General features: G+C 34.0%; 1 protein-coding gene and 1 pseudogene across 1 annotated transcript; one reads left to right on the top strand and one right to left on the bottom strand.

The window, feature by feature from the left end:
* Positions 1-4,367: 4,367 nt before the first annotated feature.
* Positions 4,368-7,455, bottom strand: JASON (aspartyl/glutamyl-tRNA(Asn/Gln) amidotransferase subunit). The gene is made up of 7 exons (XM_089611984.1): positions 7,097-7,455; positions 6,939-6,987; positions 6,782-6,852; positions 6,141-6,388; positions 5,261-5,990; positions 5,100-5,182; positions 4,368-4,729 (listed from the first exon to the last, which is right to left on the bottom strand). The coding sequence occupies exons 1-7, from the start codon at positions 7,286-7,288 to the stop codon at positions 4,621-4,623; spliced, it is 1,482 nt and encodes a 493-aa protein (XP_089468110.1). The 5' UTR covers positions 7,289-7,455; the 3' UTR covers positions 4,368-4,620.
* A 7,971-nt stretch (positions 7,456-15,426) lies between these two features.
* On the top strand, positions 15,427-15,831 carry LOC149407196 (4-coumarate--CoA ligase-like 6 pseudogene; annotated as a pseudogene).
* Positions 15,832-19,132: the final 3,301 nt, after the last annotated feature.

The following is a 19,132-nucleotide window of genomic DNA, read 5'->3' as shown; positions in this document are numbered from 1 at the left end:
TCTGTTCGAATATGCGATTTTGATGACTATCAACTATCGATGTTTACTCATTTGCCTCTTTCTGTGTTCTTCACGATTAAGAGACTATTGTTTATTTTTTTAGTTTTTAAATAAATTACATATATGGCGCGAATGAATAAAGATAATTGGTGTTTATATATAAATATTATAGTCAACGTCAATAAAAACTCAATAAAAAAAATATTCGTGACACTGTTGTCTATTTCATTGTATAATTTCGTCATTTTAGTTAAACAGATGGTATAATTTCGTCATTTTAGTTAAACAGAGTGTATGAACTTGACATTTTTGAAAATTGAGGGTTAAACTCGACATTTTTGAAAACTGAGGGTTAAACTCGATATTTCACTAAAACACAGGGTATAAATGTGTTATTTCCCCAAATATATTTGGAAAATGCTATGTATTTCTTTTATTACCGTAGTGTGCTAGTTTATAAATTAAGATTATAGTTTGTGGTGCGAACTGCAAATTAAACTATAATGGTTGGTTAAACAGTCTATGGTTATATATTTATAGTAGAAATTAAATATAAGTTATGAATAAAATAATAGAGTGAAAACGACATCTTTTACTTTTAATTTTATATAAATAAATAAAAACATTATATATTTTTATTTCAATTACTTTAGTAATCCTACACAAGGTTTAAAATACCGATACCCATACCGAGGTTCTGATTTTATGGATATATCGAATATCGACGGATATATTGACGAATATTTTATAACAATTTCAATACCGACTATTGATTATATCGGTGTAAAAATCTTATAACAAAATACAATAAAATATGTATCCCTATTCATTTTTTAAATTTCTAATAAAAACTCCAATTAAAAATATATCTATAACTTATTTTCTTAGACATACATTATTAATACTTACATTACTTTTTCAATATTAAAAAATATAATAAAATATTTTTTTTCAACGAAATGTAATATTTTTTTTTCTACATTACAAATATTTTTAAAATAATAAAAAGGAATAGTATTATATATTTAACTATTTAGTATATTAGTATAGACATTATATTATATATATATATATATATATATATATATATATAATACGTTATTCACATTTTCTCTCTATATATACATTACACGTTATTATATAGTATGTATATATATATATATATATAAATGTTTAACTGTGACGTTGTTATTATTATTATATAAATGTTTATCTATTCGTATGTATATATTACAAATGTATATAAATTTATAGCAAAGCATCACAAAAGCAAAGCAAGTAATATAAAAGATTCTCGCATTACTTGGGAAAAACCAATTTTTTCATTCTAAAACACTATATAAAGAGTCGTATCTTCTTCCATAATACCTACTTGAACGGGCCTCTTAATTTCATCGGGTCTGCTCTATTTATAGTGAATTTGGCCCACGTCCATGGATTGACTAATTTTTTTTTTTAAATCTGGGCAATATTTTGCTGATTTTAGCCGATATTTTGGCGTAATTGTCGATATATCGCGATGTATTGGCTTAATTGTCGAAGTATCGCGATTTTAGCCGATATATTACCGATGTTTTATAAAACGATAACGTTTATTGATGATATTTTACAGAGACTTAAAAAACCAATATATATCGACGATATATAGGGAGATATCGCCGTTATTTTGAATATTGATCCTACGATCTTATTATTATTATTATTATTATTATTATTAAAATGATTCCTTAAGGAATACGATATTAGCTTGTACTACGATCTTTTACCTATACAATATGTGTTACAGTATTTTGTCTTTTTAATGAGATCGACCATATTAAAAAAAAGACTCTAGAAAACTAGCCAAATTAAAATATTGAAATTTTAATATAGTCATCGTTTCATAAATTTTAGTCAAGTAAAATTTTCAGCATGTGAGAAAATCTGATTTTGACCTTACCTAAAAAAGCGTCCATTTTAATTTAGCAATTGTCGGAAATTAAAATAAAAATCTTAAAAACTATGATGTTGCCTCTCTACAACAAATTTAAATTCAGCGGAAATCAGGTGGAAATCGGACGAAAACCAGAATTTTGGAGAGTCTCGATACCGGTTTGTAGAAAAGTACCTTTCCCTGGAAACTGTGGTAAACTGGACAAAAATCGGTCCGATTTTTGGTTCGGGAAGTATTAACCGGGACCAAGATTAGAAGAGTATCGAGTAGTTTTAGGGGTTTTTTCGCTCGAATGACGGCGATCTGTCACTGTTTTGCATAAAATCTTAGGGATTCCTTCTTTTTCTTGGCAGTCTCAAAGCGACTAACTTAGTAAGTGTTCAAATCCCGACGAACTTATAGTGTTTTTTTTATTATGAAATATAGTTTGTGAAACATGATTATTATCATTATTTTTATTTTGTATCCAAATTTGTTTAATTTTTTTTGTTAAATATGAATTTAATATAATTTTAAATATATGTTGTGTTATTAATCCACTACTATAAAAATGACTTTTAGAAGCGACACTTGAAATTAGATTCGAAGCGACTAGTCGCTTCTAAACTATTCGACAGAAATACAAACATTTTGTCTTGAAAAGTCATACTGTTGAGATTAGAAGCGACAAGTCACTTCTAGTTTTATCCGCCAAAATTTTTAGATGATAACAAAAACGACCACATTTTGATATTAGAAGCGATTAGCCGCTTCTAAGCATCTAAAATATCTGGCTTGTTGTTTACTCAGCCAGCTTTTTTAATTTTTTTTTATAGAACGATGACGTTTAGTGTGACCTAAAAATTAGAAGCGACTAGTCACTTCTAATGTCGCTTCTAATCTAGGTAAGATGGAATAAATCGCGCGTATTCTTCTTCTTCCTCATTTCACATTCTCATCTCTCTCTCTCTCTCTCTCTCTCTCTCTCTCTCTCCGAACGAGCCACGCCACCACCACGCCGTCCACCACCACCACGCCACCGACGACCACCGCGACCATGCCAACCACCGTGACCACCACCGACGCCTCAGCCCGAACGTCCCGCCTTAGCCCGACCACTGTACCACCGCGATTACGCCACTACCACGCCGACCACGCCACCACCACGCCAACCCAGATAAGGCACTCTAACTCTCTCTCTCTCTCTCTCTCTCTCTCTCTATCTCTATCTCTCTCTTATTTTGGTATTTGATTTATCATTATGTTGAACTATTTGAATAATGGTTTGTAATGTAATGAAGATATTGTAGACTATTTTTATTTTTATCGTATATATATATATGATTTTTTTTATTAATATTTGATTCCTCTCGTGAGTATTTGACGGTATTTCTCGACAATAACGGTACTTCAACAGCACAATTTACCATTTTTCTGTGTACTACGGTATACCATTGGCTTACCATGGTATACCAGCAAAATTAGAATCCCTAAACGGCAACGGTAAGTGTATTTCGATCCTTGAATGAGAGATCATATCAACTCGGGATTTAAATTGGACTTTTTTATTTCATAAAATAAAATCTAATTAATTAAATAAATAAAGGTAATAAGAGGTACAAAAAATATGGCATGTCACCAATTGGCTATTTGTTTAACATTTTATAAATTATGTTTAGATTGAAATTCTCACGTTTATTTGAAGGGTCTAGTCGTCGACTTTTCTATAATAAAAAAAATAAAAATAAAAAGAAGCCATTTTTCAGAGGTAAGATCTAAATCTATCGAATGGAATAAAAAGTCATTTCCAACAAAGATAAAGTGGTACAAAATCATGTCTAAAAATCCAACATATCTGAAATATAAAACACAAGAAAAAGAATTATCTGTTGGAGACGATGTTCAGCAACGTTGGTTTTTGATACACATGAGCTCACGGCAATGAGAATGATGATGACTCTAAAATAGAAGTTCAAAAGAAAGTAAAAAAAAAACATTAAAAAAATAAAGATTAAAGGACGAGTTAAATAAGGTACATAAATTCATAAGTGGAAATTACCTCCAATAACTCATTTCATATACATTTTATTATAATATTTATTTTATTGTTTACAGTTTTATTTTACTTATGTTATCCATTTTATTTAAATAAAAGTGAAAACATAAGTTAGTCAGATAATTATCATCTTTAAAAATTTATTCGTAGAATGTTTGCAATTCATGATGATCGAAATTGTTATAGGTCCGCTGGGCCGGGCCGCCGTGAAATGTGTCAAACCCACACAAAAACGTCAAACCACAAGTGCGCTTGTTTAGGTTCCGCAATAGCTCTGCATGGACTAGGAAATAATGGCCAGTATTACTTAGTAGGATAAATTAACAATCAAAGCTCACTAAACTAGACCAAATCCACATATAGATCTCCTTATTTTCTTGCTACTCTCAAATCTCAATGTTGCAACGATTTTGGGGATAATAAGATTGAAACCTTCTTCAATTATGTACAGACAGGAGTCAAGAATTGTCACAATAACAAATACTTGACAAAAAAAAAAAAAAACGAAAAATCCAATGGCAGCTCAATATCCATAGCTTTGGCAAAACCAATCTCACTACAATCCATGAGGTTTAGATTTTTAAAAAGAAAAAAAAAATATAACTACATTGCAATTGCAAGGATAACACTTGCAAAACATGCTCGCGGGCGATCAAAATGAAACCACAGACTTCTGATGAGATGAAGATTTTAGCTGAGAAAGTGCAGAATCACCTTCTTCGGTTTCATCGTACACAATGGGTGTTCCATAGACTGGTTTCCTGTTATATAAATATAAAAAACATTTTATAACTTCTAGTGATCTCAATTCTCAAGTTCAAGTAAGCCTATAAAGAATTGTGTTCAAAATCAAACTGCAACAGGCAAAAAGCAAAGTCTACTTATAAGTCTGACCTCTCCATGGTTTCTACTTGGATAAACCACATGAGGGGTATCAAAATCAAGCATTATAAGTCTAGATAAAGTACAATATCACATACAAGCAAGAGAACAAAACACTAATGGCAACAGGTTAGTGATCAAATATAAATTAATACAGGTTTAATACCCTCTAAAAGAAGGGAAAACTGTTAAACCAGAGTTCTAACAAAGATCCACAGGGTACTAGAACAAGAGTATTCAAAATCATACCTCTGCGAGATAATACTTTCTTCAGACAATGCCTTCTCCAACCTCTCCTCAAACGGTGTTGCGTGCCAACTAACTTTCTGATCCTGAAAACATAACCCCATTTGAAAGGTGATCAGAAATATTCGACAAAAAACAAAATAAATTTTAAACATAAGGCCTACCTCTTTGTATTTGTTGGTTGAATTTGGTATTCCATTCCCGTCCCACCACTTGGGTGAGACTCGAGAGGGCTCGTCATCGTTCCAGTGAGCTGCAACCGTTCCAATAATGGGTCTCTCCACAGGGGTTTTAAGAGCACAAGGACGGCTAGGCAGTCCGACAAAATTGCCATCCTTGGGTGCCACTGGTTTCAGCCAGGCAGACAGACTGGCTTCAACCTTCGAATCCTCTTTGATACTCTCTTTCAGCTTGGGGGTTTCATGCTCAAGCTTCTCAAGAGATTCACTTCGCTCGACCGAGAGTTGGTCGGAGTTTTGATCTTCTTCCTTCAACGCATTCCACTGAAATACACTTTCGTCTGGGTTAAGAACTGGGTACACATATTGTGATCTGATTCTACTCTTCCCATTCAGACCATTATCCAAATTCGCTGGAAAAACAGTTCCGGGTGTTTGCATCTCGTCGGAAAGCTTTAGTGGGGTTGGATATGGAGAAAGCCTTGACATGCTCTTATTACCAAAGGACGAGTCGGCCTTCTTTAAATGTTGACTATAATCTTCAGACGACGAGCCTTGCGATGAGGATGTGTCCAAATCACACTCAAAACGAACTGATTTGCTCTTGTATTCGGTCTTTGTGGTTGATGTGTGATCAGTATAAGTGCCACCTGATTCACTGCCTTCAGCAGAGTTCACCGACACGCTTCCAGCATTATTTAGGTTCGACACGCAGCTGCAAAAAACGAACACATATAAACAGACATTGATATTAGTATCTACAAAAACCCAGCTAAGCCACATTGCATCGATAAAATCCAATCAGGAGCGGATGCGATGGTTAAGAATGGTTTTGTTTGTAAAGTCTGTTTATTAAGAGTACAACCTGCTTGGAGTTTGCTCCAAAGATCCTGAAACCACAGTCCTCGCTTCACTGGCTTTGGTTGGGGTAGCTGGTTGGTCATCTATTTTCTCCAATTGAAGCTTCTTAATGGATGTGCTGGGAAGCCATGAATGGAATTTTGCAGATTCTGTACCTCCATCTTGAATAGGAGAACCATTCAATTTGGAAGATGCTTTGCGAATTTCAATAGGAGTCTCTGCCAACGTACCGCATGCTTTAAGAAACTTGGCCTGAAAGATAAAAGTTCATCAATGCAACAGCACAACGCCAGAATAATCAGAGCGATCTAATTACAATAAACTACATTCTTTAAAAAACAAAAGCTTTTGTTATTGATGCCCTGTGGAATTTAGGTATACTCTGCTAGTAGGAAAAATGACCTCTTAAACAAATCAGTACACCGTTAATTACTAGACTTAGTCATGGATAAAAGCTAATTCTTATCAACGAATGGAATTAAACAAGTGATCTCGAATTTTAAAGAATTTTACAACCTTAAATATGTTGATGCCAATAACTTGCAATCGGATTGAAACAACAGAAATTGAGGGATTAATTTTTCTTGAAACAGAACAAAATAATTAAATTGAAACAACAATTCATCAAATAATATAAGCACAAACCTCATTTTTAAGCTGTTTTTCGGTATTCGGAGTTCCAGCAGGAACACTTCTATCACTGAAAGGAGAATTGTCTGTTTATTATTAAAAAAAAAAATGATCAGCAACGGAAAGTTTTATGGCAAAAAAAAAAAAAACTACACCGAATAACACAACACACCTTCCGTTACGAAAAGAGACGATAAACGATTCTGAGACACCACGACTTCCTGACGATCACAATGCAAAACCGATCAGATCACTCGCCCACGTTCTCGTCAACGTAATATAAAAAACAAAACAAAATTAAAAAATAAATAAATAAATAAAGAACGTTACCGCGAGCTTGGGGCGAGAAGAATCGGAGACGACGAGGTGTGTGCCGGAGCGGCGTCCCCGGCCGGCGCGATCGTCTCTGACCCTGAAGCAACCGATAAAGCAACCCATGGTTGAGGAAATCGACCAGTCGATGAAGCCGAACAATGATCTGCAGAGAAGCCCTAGCTCACGGTTCAACTGCGAGCATATCATGGATTGTAGGGAAAAGAAAATCACAAAACCCTTGAGAAATCTTCTTCTTCTAGTTATTTAGTTTGATAATATTTTATTTCTTTTGTTTGGGTAATGAAATGATCTTTCTTGGGTCTACAGAGAGAGAGAGAGAGAGAGAGAGAGAGTTGTTAGGTCGTATTCGAAATTTGAACAATCGAAACGAGGGAAATATGTACGCTACTCTCAAGCTAAAATGATAACGGGGGATTTCGATTCTATGTTACGCAGGTGTACGATAGACGTTTGAGCTCTTGTCTTGCTGAACGACACTTCATCGGTTTTAATTTCGTGAGATTTTTGTAACGGCTGGGATTTTTCGTATTGATTGTTGTGTTAATTTCTATCTCTGGTTTTACTTTCTAAACAAGAATCAGACCTTCCAGAGAATAATATCCGGATATTCAAACTTTGTAATAATCAAAATTCCTAGTAGACGTTTTATTTTATTTTTTTCTCTTGTAATAATTGGACCTTCTATTTATTTTTTCTTGTTGAATAAAAGATATATCAACCTCCGAATAAGGTACGTGATAAATGGGAATAATTTACTCAACGTGCCGTTCACAAATTCAAATTTTCTGGAAAAGGGAAAGCCTAAATCCAAAATATTTAATTTCTTTGTATAATTTTATTAAAAGGAAAAGTATCAGGTGATATTATTTGCCAATTAATATATGTTTGACCACTTTATAATATGATATTCGCAATTAGCAAGATTTGGAGCGTCAGATGGGTGTGTTTGGGTTAGTTTTTTTATGGATGATTTCGGCTTTTGTTTTTATAATCTTAATCTCTTTAAAGAATTTGGTATATTTGTTATAAAGTTATATAAAAAAAAAAAAAAAAAAAAACTTTAAACTAAAAACAAGTGTTTATATATACTAGGCGGTAAAAATTTAGAGAATTATATCCGAGATGAAAAGAAACATGTGGAAAAATGAAGATAAATATGTGAGTGGGTGGGTCTCGCAAAACAAATCTTATCCACGAATTTTTATAAAATCATATCATATTTATACTTATTTATTTTTAATGGATCTGAGTCTGAGTAAAATCTTATAGAGTACAAAGTAACTCATAGATATTATTTTTACCCATTTAATATTAGATTTATTAATAAAAAAAAAATCTAAATATATACTTAAATTAATAAATACGTACACTAAAATTTGCTTAGAATTCATTACATTGTAATAAGTTCAAACGGATAAAGTATGAGTAGGGTACTTAAAAACCATAATTTACCCGTACTCATATAGTTTTTAATGGGTACTACATGTACCATACTCGTTACTCATTTATTACCCATGACGAGGTCTTACGGGTACGTGGATACATGAGTAAAATTGACATCCCTATATGTGATGATAAATGGTCAACTATAGTTATCCTGGTAGGTGAATATCAAACATTGTGCATGTCAAAAAGAGTTGTAAGTGATCGATCAAACATTATGGTCGTGGTTAGGAAAAATTGGCTTTGAACACTCTTGACTACAACGATGAACATCTTGAAGTATCTCTTTTTTTTTTTTTTTTTTTTAATCGAGAGTTGCATGTGATTGAGGTTTGTAATTGTTACCTTAAAATCATGTTGAGTTTTCATGAACATGGGGCGAGAAACTTGGGATCAACCATCAGAGAAAAGGTTCATTACGAGATGTGGGATGAATGATCCGCCGAGAGTAATATTGAGTGCTCCAATAGTGATGGTATAGAAAGGATGACGGAAACTACCATTGTTGGGTTTCATACGCACAAGTAGATGTTAAATGATGAATTTACTTAAAGAGTTATAAGTCTTTCTGAAAGACAACTCAAAATAATCTCTAAGTAAACCAATTATCAAAACATTCATTTTTGTCATAAGAATGAGTTAGGACAATTAAGCCTTGCCCTGAAATAACTAGCAACAAAAGAAGACTTAAAACAAGTTTGCATAACAAACTCTTCTAATAGTTACTTGAAACTTCTCATTCACAATCTTAGGATCAAAAGGGCATTTGATCCAAGTATTGATTGTTAGGAGAACTTGTGATGTCTTATTATGAGACATAATGGGTTGATATTTTATAAAGATGTTGAATAAAATCAATGTGTTTTTAAGTGTATACGCTAAAGTCATTTAACTCTTCTACTTTTAAAATCACTATGTATGTATACATACATGGGTACCTAAATCTGGAAATGAGACATGATCACTTGTGATTAGTCATTCTCATTTGATGAGCCTTTTATCAAGGTACTTCTATAAGAACCTTTGACTTGGTAAGTTAACGAGATCACTTAGTTATTAGAGGATTATGTGCCTCGTAGATATATAATTCATGTACAAGATTGCTGATATAAAATGTATGTCGCCTCATACTTTGTTAATGAAAGTGTGAATAAATAAACTGGTCCAGTATTCAATTGATTTACTCATTGAATTAAGCATTCTGAGATAGTTGCTCATGTCACTAAGAATGTTTGTGCTTATTCACAATCAACAAAAAAGTTGAAGGAAACAATAATTAGAAGGGTGAAATGACAATTTATAATTACCATATAGTTAATGACATCCATGAATGGTAAACATGAGCTATTTAGAGGAGCCCATTGTGTTAAGTTGTAACACAAAGTGTAGAAAACTAGAACATATGAGACAGGAGATTTTCAATATCAATTATTCAATGGAGTCAATTGACACTAGGATTGAACACTGAAAAAAGTGAGAGAACTTTTGTGTCTAATGGATCATCTTTAAGCTTTGTTCATATGGGTCCATACGGTCCCTATAACATGATTTAGAGAGTCTACTATTTGAATTTACTAGCAGAATAAGATTCAATTGTTGATTCATGTACATTTAGTGAAATGCACTTAAATTTGTCACTTAGAGTGAAAACTAGTATTTCACTTAATTCTTCCTACATTTATCATATGATGTTTAGCACTTTAAATTGGATTTATGACCATGAAATTATAAAAGGTTTAAGGCAAAATTAATCCTTGATTTTCTGCATGCCAATTTCCTATCAGTGTTAAGACTAATTTAAGGAAATCGATGACATGAAAATTTGTCATTGATTGCTGAATTAATGACATGGATAAATCTTGGTCGTGGCTACGTTTGTAGGCAAGATTATTTGGCCATGTACACATGTCATTTTTTTAATTTCCTTAAGAAAGAAAAATGAAATGATTTAACATGTGTTCAATTCAGATTGGTCCACATATTTGGGTCAAAGAAGTGGGTTAGTGGCTGTGACACATGATAAGAGAATGGAAAAGAATGTGCTTTGAGTTGTGGAACATTTTTTAGATCATGGAAGCCTGTTTCACACGATTTGGAAGGGCTATAAATAATCTCCATTCCACTCGGCCAAACACACTTCGATAGACTTGAAACTCTCTCTATTTCCGAAATACTTCTATATATATATATATATATATATCTCTCTCTCTCTCTCTCTCTCTCTCTCTCTCTTCCTCTCTCTCTCTGGCACTCGGCCTTGAATTCTTGAAATCAAACTGACGCATTCCACGTAGTTCTTGTGGCTTGAAATTCGATTTAAGTCACTAAAATTCACTTCTACCCAAACACATTGTATACACGGTCTTCTAGAGTAATGTTGAAGATTCTTTTTTGTGATTTCTCTTCATCATCGAAAAAGAGACGTGTTAATAAGAGGAGATTCATAACCATCAAGTGAAAATCTAGATTGATAAAATGTTAGCTCTCTAACTAAACTCGTGTGCTTCATGTGTAGGTTTCTCTTAAAACCAGTTTTTGAAATAAGGGAAAAAATGTATATTCCGCCAGAGTAGATATGATAAATCTTTTTCAAAACTCTACATACCATTTTCAACAACCATTTCTCCTTGGGTCGGAGAACACCGGGGAGCGGTGTCTCACTCCAAAAAAAATGGCGGCATATGAGAACCAACAAAAGCTTAGGATTTTCTCTATACCTAGAGAAAAAGAAAGAGGAGAGAGAAACTATATAAAAAAAGTAGAATGCTTCATCTAAAAATTCAAAGCTTGTTCACTACGAGAATGTTGGAATTTGGTGAATAATAATTCCATTTACTTTGACGATTATTTTCATTTTTGGATTTTTTTAAGTAACTCAAAAAATGTTGTTGAACAAGAAAAAAAGACATTGTTCTCTATCAACATATAGAAAACCCCAAAATCCCTTACGATTTCAAAACCTTTTTGGTTGCCGTATTTCTCCCTGGTCTACTCAGACTCTGATCACTAGAGTTTTTTCCGCTTAGGGGGAGGGATATATGCGTTTTTTTATTATTGCTCTAGGTATTTTGTCTAACTATAGTAATGGTCGGAGTTTCTAGTCAACCCAAATTCATTGTACAGTGTCGTAGGTTTTCGCGTTATCTCTTCCTCCGTAGAAGGTGACTCTCTGGTATGCAAACTCAATTGTTGAGGGGGTGCTTGGTGGTGGAGTCGCTAGTGTGTTCCCTTGCGCCAACTTAATTGTTTGCGAGGGTGCTCGATGATGGAGTTCGTTTGTGCGGTCCCTTGCGCAGACTCAATCATGTGTGGAGGTGTCCGGTGGTAGAGTTCACTGTGTAGTCCTTGCTCAGACTCGATCGTTTTTTGGAGTTCTCGATGATAGAGTTCAACTTCATCGAGGTGCGAGGGAAGGTATTCTACGCCTTTCATCTGTTCGTTTGGTGTCAAGACTGTAACGTAGGGGGTGAAGTGTGGCTGTAATTGGATCAAAGATTTGTGAAGGATAATTGATTATTTTAGATTGAGTTGGATTAGATGTCATCCACCATCCCGAATTAGGTTTATTTTTAGGTTTTTGATAGAAGCGTTTCATACGTGATAATCACTACTCTCGAACTTGAATTATTGCGAGTTCTCAAGTGTTTTTGATGGTTTTAGTGTGTTTATGATGGGCCAAAGGTTCAACGGAGTAAAAGAGCTACTAAAGTCACTATGGAGCCATTTCCCAACGAAACCAAGCAACCGGGAGTCGAAACGAGTTAAGATGGAGACTTGTGCGCGAAGAAACACATTTCAGAGGCTCCGCGCACCGTGCGTATTGTATAAACTTAGACAAAAGAGTTTGTGAATTACGTGCAGTGACCGATCCATATGTTAATTGCTTGTTTATTTATTTAATTTAATTTAGTGATAATCATATTCTTCAATCTATTAAGTTCAATTCGTCACTAGTTAATTAAGTTATTAATTAACTTTAGTTCTCATGGGATTTGACTCGTTCTTACGTTATACTCCTTTTGTGACTACGTGCACTTGCGTACGGATATTTCGCAGTAATTTTGTCCAGACATGCTGAAAAATCATTTTCTTCATCGTCATCTGACCATGGTTATTTAGATCTTTCCATCAATCAATAAGGAAATTTTCAAAGAGTCTTGTGTGTGCTTGATACGATGTTTGTTCTTCCATTTATCCGAAGCATGCACAAGATGATCAACTTGTACTTAATATTTGGTTCACTATTAATTAGGTCCGTAATGTACCTTATAATAATACTGATGATGATGTTATTCTCCTGTATTTATAAATGTTTTTATCTCAATTCTCATGAAACCCTGTGTATTTTTTTTTATTTTTTTTTAATAAAAATGCAGTAAGTTTATTTATGTCAAAAGGTTGAGAGAGTGATCAGGAGAGCAATAAGACGATTGCATATGGACCTTTTCAGATTTAAAATTAATCATTAATTACTCATTATATTACTTATAATTTTTAAAATGCCGTATTATGAATATAGTAAACAGCTAGCCCAATAATACTATTGGATTAAATTAATACATAAAATGTATTAATTTATAGCATGATCAAATTCTGTTTGCTTGATCGTGGACATTTATTTGTTCGTGTGGTGGCACTAAAATATTATAACTTCGTTATTATTTTTTTTAAAAAGGAGTACTTGCTAAGTTTATCAGTATGATTACTTTCTGCCTTGCCGAAATAAGATTGATAAAAGAAAATACACACATAGCACGGAATGATATCAAATTAACGTATTTCCTTTTAATGATGATAAAGAGCATACTAAAAGGAAGAGCCAAACAAATATATTAGGTGAAGGAGTTTTGGTATTATTAAATTCATATAAATATTTTAAGTATCCGTAGATGTGTTCATTTCAAACTCTGCTGCTGATCCCGAATGTCTGGAATACTTTGAAAGGGTTGTGAATTCGACCGTACAAACTACAAACATTGAACATTGTTATAAAAGAAAATAGGGGCAATTGTTTGATAATCCACGATCCAACTTCAAGTAATGTGATTTAATTCCTCATTCTAAGGGTAAAAAAAAAACTAGTGTGATACATATGCCCTCGCCTCTTATACGTTTAAGGACGAAAATTAAAGGGGAAAATTTAAAAATGGGAAAATAATATATATATATATATATATATATATATATATATATATATATCGTGTTTAACTGAAGTGTCGAATTTAATCTTTGATTTTTAAAATGTTGACTTTTTATCCAGTGTTTAGTTAAAATGACGAAATTATACCATAAAATATATAACTGTGTCACAAATATTCATTTGATTTTTCATTAATGTTTAACTCTGATATTTATATTTGAACCTCATTTTACCCTTATTCATTCCCGCCTTATAGTCATATATGTAATTTATTATTTAAAAAAAACAAAGATCTTTAATATCTGAAATATCATGGGGAACACATAGAGAAAAGGATAAAAATCGACATTCGAAAAATTATCAAAGTTATTGATTCGAGCGTGAAATTCAGGAATCAATGTCGCAATTTAGGAGGTATGAATTATATTAGTCTACTTTGATTTAGTTTGATTTGAAAATTGGGGATTGAGATTTTTTATTTATTTATTTTAAATAACTTACATGTAGAGCTATAAAGCGTGAATGAATAAAGATAAAAAGTGATTGACGTATAAATATCATAGTCAAGATTAATGAAAAGTCAATAAAAAGAAGATTTATGACACATTTATCTATTTTAGGGTATAATTTCGTCATTTTAATTAAACAGAAGGTAACAGTTGACATTTTTGAAAACCAAATGTTAAACTCGACATTTCACTTAAACACACGGATGTGTCATAATCCCTTCTAAAATTATGACCAATCATAAATTTTTTGACAAAATTCATTAACTTTTTTATTCTAAAATTATTATAATCATGACATATGATAAATAAATTAAACCTCTCTCTCTCTCTCTCTCTCTCTCTCTCTCTCTCTCTCTCTCCCGGGTTCTTCAAATCAAGGTTCAAAATATCGACGAAAATACCACAATATATCAAGAAAAAAGGGAGGATCGGTATAAAAACGACTATAACAACCTAAATATCGAATTTATTCGTCAAATACCGATTTTTATGGAAAATGACTATAACAACGAAAATAGAAAATTATTCTTCAAATACCGATTTTTATGGGCCGAAATAAGCCCAAAATTTGAACTTGAGATTTTGGCCCGATGAAAGCTCATTGTTGCTTCTGAAAATCCACAGTACCGCATAGGTTTAAATAGAGTGATTTCTTTCAATTTATTAGTTTCACAATAATTCGAAACTCTATTTGTTAGCTAATAACACCAAAAATGTTTTTATTTTTTATTTTTGCATTCCCTTGTTTCAAGTTCAAATCAAGTGGTTCAACATTCAAATAAATAAATGTTATATATTCATTCATTAAATATATTTATAAATATAAATATATATAGATATGTCATATATATATATATATATATATATCTATTTAAATTATAATTGTTATATGATATATAAATAATATCAATTTGTTATATATATTATTAAATGTAATGACCAAAAAATATGGAAAAGCAAATATTAGTGTACTACGAGTTATATATTATATTTAATGTATGTAATCCTTAGCAGACTTTAGTTATGGACTTCTGGTTATATGGGTGAATTCGCATATTAGCTCAATCAACCCATTTTTGTTAAGGGAATAGCCCAAGTTTGAATTAATTAAGAGAATAGCTCAAGTAATCTTTCAATTCCAAAATTACCCTCTTATTTAAAGACCCAAAACTCAGTCTCATTTCCACTGAGAAAGCGTCGTAATATTTATTTTCTCGTTCTCTTCCGCTCCAATGGCGGCGATAGATCCAAAGAGCGGATTTTGCTCCGATACGAGAACATTCCACAGCCTCAGGCCTCGATTCCCTCTCCCACCGAAAACCTCTCCGATCTCCATCGCCGACTTCATCTTCTCCAGCCTCGCTGCCAATCCTCCAACGTCCTTGGCCGCCGCACTCGTCGACGCCCAAACCGGTCGCCGAGTCCCCTTCCCGGAGCTCCTCCGCCGTGTCGAAGCCCTAGCCGAATCGCTCGTCACTAAGCTAGGGCTCGGGAATTCCGCCGGTGAAACGGCCTTCGTCCTCTCGCCGAACTCCGTCGAGATTCCGATCCTTTACCTCGTGCTCCTCTCCATCGGCGTCTCCGTCTCGCCTTCCAATCCGGCGAACACCGCCGGAGAAATATTTCGTCAGATTTAGCTTTCTCGGCCGATCGTCGCGTTCGCGACCTCTGACGCGGCGGAGAAAATCACACGTGCGTCTTCTTCTTCCTCACTCCGCCGCGGCGTGGTTCTGATCGACTCTCCCGAGCTCGCGTGGATGATGATGACTCGCCGCAACTCAACTGAGTCTAGAAAGCGAGTTGCGACGGTGAGGCAATCGGATACGGCTGTGATTCTATACCCCTCCAGTATGACTGGGGCGGTCAAAGGAGTCGCGTTGACTCACCGTAATTGGATATCTGTAATCGGTGTGAAACTCTCCAGGGATTCGATGACGACCGACGAGGAGATCGATTCTGCGGAGCTTGAATTCCTCAGAACCGCGCCGACAATCGACGTAATTGGATATTTGTTGATTCAGTGCTAATTTGTGTATCAGTTAATTAATTAACTGATTAAATTCTATTAGGTTAATTAATTGACTGACTGGTTGAATTAAGAATTAGTTTAGGTTCTGATTTTTTTTGTGAGTAAAGTTAATTTACTAGGTTAATTAATTGAATGCTTTGAATAGGAATCGACTTAAGTTCTTATTTTTGTGAATTTTTTTGTAAATTTCTAATCCAAACATTCAGTTAATTAATTAATCTAACCCAATTCAATCTGTTAATTAATTAAGTGATTCGCGAAGGGTATAACTGTCTATTAAGAAAAAATGGGCTATTTACTTAATTAAATGAAATTTGGATTATTCTCTTAATAAGAAGTGTAAGGTGTGATAGTGACAACAAATTTCGCTAGTCATGTATTATATTTAATATAGCAATGGATACATATTCATAGATGCCTGTTTTTTTTTTTTTTAATAATAGTGATTGCTTACATACCTTTTATCATATTTTAATTCATAGATACCTGTTTTTTTTCAAAAAAAATAATTTGTTGTTTATCGCTTTATTTGATTTTTTTTTAATAATTATTTATAGTTTTATTTAACTATTTTTTAGTTTAATTTAAAAATAGGGGCAAAATCGTAAAAAAAATAGATGTTTATAGAAGATTTGAAACTTCAAGATCTTTGTGTTCTTACTTGCATTCTAAAATGTATTTTGTGACAATATTGTCATAAAATAATTTTTTTATTGACATGTCACAAAATGTGATACGAACTAGGATCGAGATATCGTAACGGGATCAATTGTGATTATATTTTTTTATAACAAGAAGAATGAAGAACACAAGTTCCACCAGAACCTAACCTCCTCTTGTTCTTGAGAGAGATTAAATTATTTGGTTGGAGGCTGATTTTCTCATTAACTTAAAGCTTCTTAAACAGACCTAGATTTGCAATTTAATGAGCCGGGCCCAAACTATAAACCGAGTTACATAATAAAATCCTAAACTTAATTCATTTACATTCGTAATAAGAAAAGTGTACGATTTAAAATCCTAGTTGCATGATTTAAAAACCTAATTTCATAATTTTAAAGTCCTAATTTCCTTATTTAAAACCATAAATAACTAAATACTAACTAAGCACGTATCATTACCCCCTCCTCCTCTTTGAGCTTGTATGCAAGCAGACAAGCTCAAGCTTCGGCTACGACACCACCCTTCTTCAGATTCCCAGTTGTCTTTTGTCAACTGAAGAAATAACAACGTCTTGCAGGGATGATCGGAAGTGAATATCTCGTCGCAATTGAAGCAAAGTCCATTTGCACGATGATCGGCTATATCTTGGTTGCTGACCTTCTTGAAGATTTGTGGAAGACCATGTTTTGGTGACGATTTCCACCCGCTACACGGCTCTCCTCTTTGCGAACCAATTGTAGATGTTTGTCCTGGTGTCCGGCTCTCCGCTTTGCCACGGAAGCAGGAAATCCGCTAAATGTTCCTTCCCCTCAGTCGTTCAAAAAATTTAATTCTATTTTGCGGGCTAGATTCATAGCGATGTAGAATGACTCGGGTTTATGGTATTCGACTTCTTGACGAATGCTATCCGATAACCCAAGACAAAAGTTCTAAATCGCTGAGCTCTCGGCGGCTTTCGTTGTTCGTCCCAAACAGGCTTCAAACTAAATGCAAAAAGATTCAACCATTCTCACTTGTCGAAGGAATATATGTTCTCCTAGAGGATTGATGCTCGGCAGAAGGCCGAAGCGATGGACAGATTGCTCCAAGAAAGCAGCCAATGAAAGTGGACGATTAATCAACCGTCGAAGCGTGCGAAACCACTAGCCACTGTCCTCGTAAGGCAATAACTTGCTTGGCGTACCTTACGGTCGCTGGCCGTGCCTTTATCTTCCAACGAGTGGTCGACTTTTTATAGCCACTCAATTAGATCACTCTGTTGGAAAAATCAGTTGGTATCAGACCCGAACCATCACTCTGATACCAATTGTTTCGAAGTCTTGGTTGGTATCAAACACAAACAATTGTTGTGATACCAATTGTTGGGAAATATTGGTTGGGTATCAGACATGAACGATCGCTCTGATTCCATTTGATAGGTAAATTACTTCTCTAGGTTTACGGTTCCCATTTGAACATGAGCAATCGTTTTAATACTTTTTATTAGGTAATCAATCTCTTTACCCTCTCAATATGTTTACTAGTGCGGAATAGAAGAATACAGGAACAATCGTTAATCTTTAACGTAAACAATAATTACCTGGATACTCAAAATCATTCAACAGCAATAGATCTAATGTTGGAAAAACATAATCGACACAATATCATAAGAGGATTTTGGATTAGATACCTTTCGGCTCAGTTACATATCCACCACGCTCCTAGATTTTTGGATCTCCTTGCTTTCGGATTCCTTGGTTTTTCCTTGCTCGTTGGATCTTCAGATCCCCAAGCTCGAGATTCCTCGGCGGCTCATTGCTATTTAGATCTACGGATCTCCAAGCTCTCGAATTCTCCGACGACTCTTTGCTCCTTGGATCTTTAGATCTCTAAGCTCTCAGATGCCTTTGTTGCTCTTAGGTTGATCGATACCAAAGTCGTCCAAGATGTAATCTCCGGAAGGAATGAGACTAATGTGTGGGCAAACTCTTTTCTCACTAACAACTCCAACAAGGTGTCAGAATAATTCTTTATTTGTTTAGGAGGTGGTATGAACGAATTTTCCACCTCCGAGAGAGAGGAAAAAATGTCCAAGACCAGGGGAGAGGGGCTACCGAATTCCAGTGTGGAATAAGACTCAGTTAGGAAAAATCTAGAGTGAATTGCACTCAATTGGGGTATTTTTGCATTGGCCTAAGCCCCTCTATTTATAGCTTTCTAGCTAACCCTAAATATAATATGCACTTTCCTGATTTCCTTTGTCTTAT

Source organism: Urtica dioica, chromosome 1, assembly GCF_054948205.1.
Source record: "Urtica dioica subsp. dioica isolate 48M chromosome 1, U.dioica_male_clone48M_v1_H2, whole genome shotgun sequence".
NCBI lineage: Eukaryota > Viridiplantae > Streptophyta > Magnoliopsida > Rosales > Urticaceae > Urtica > Urtica dioica.
The sequence above is the reverse complement of the archived record's forward strand: the minus strand, read 5'-3'. Positions and strand labels throughout refer to the sequence as shown.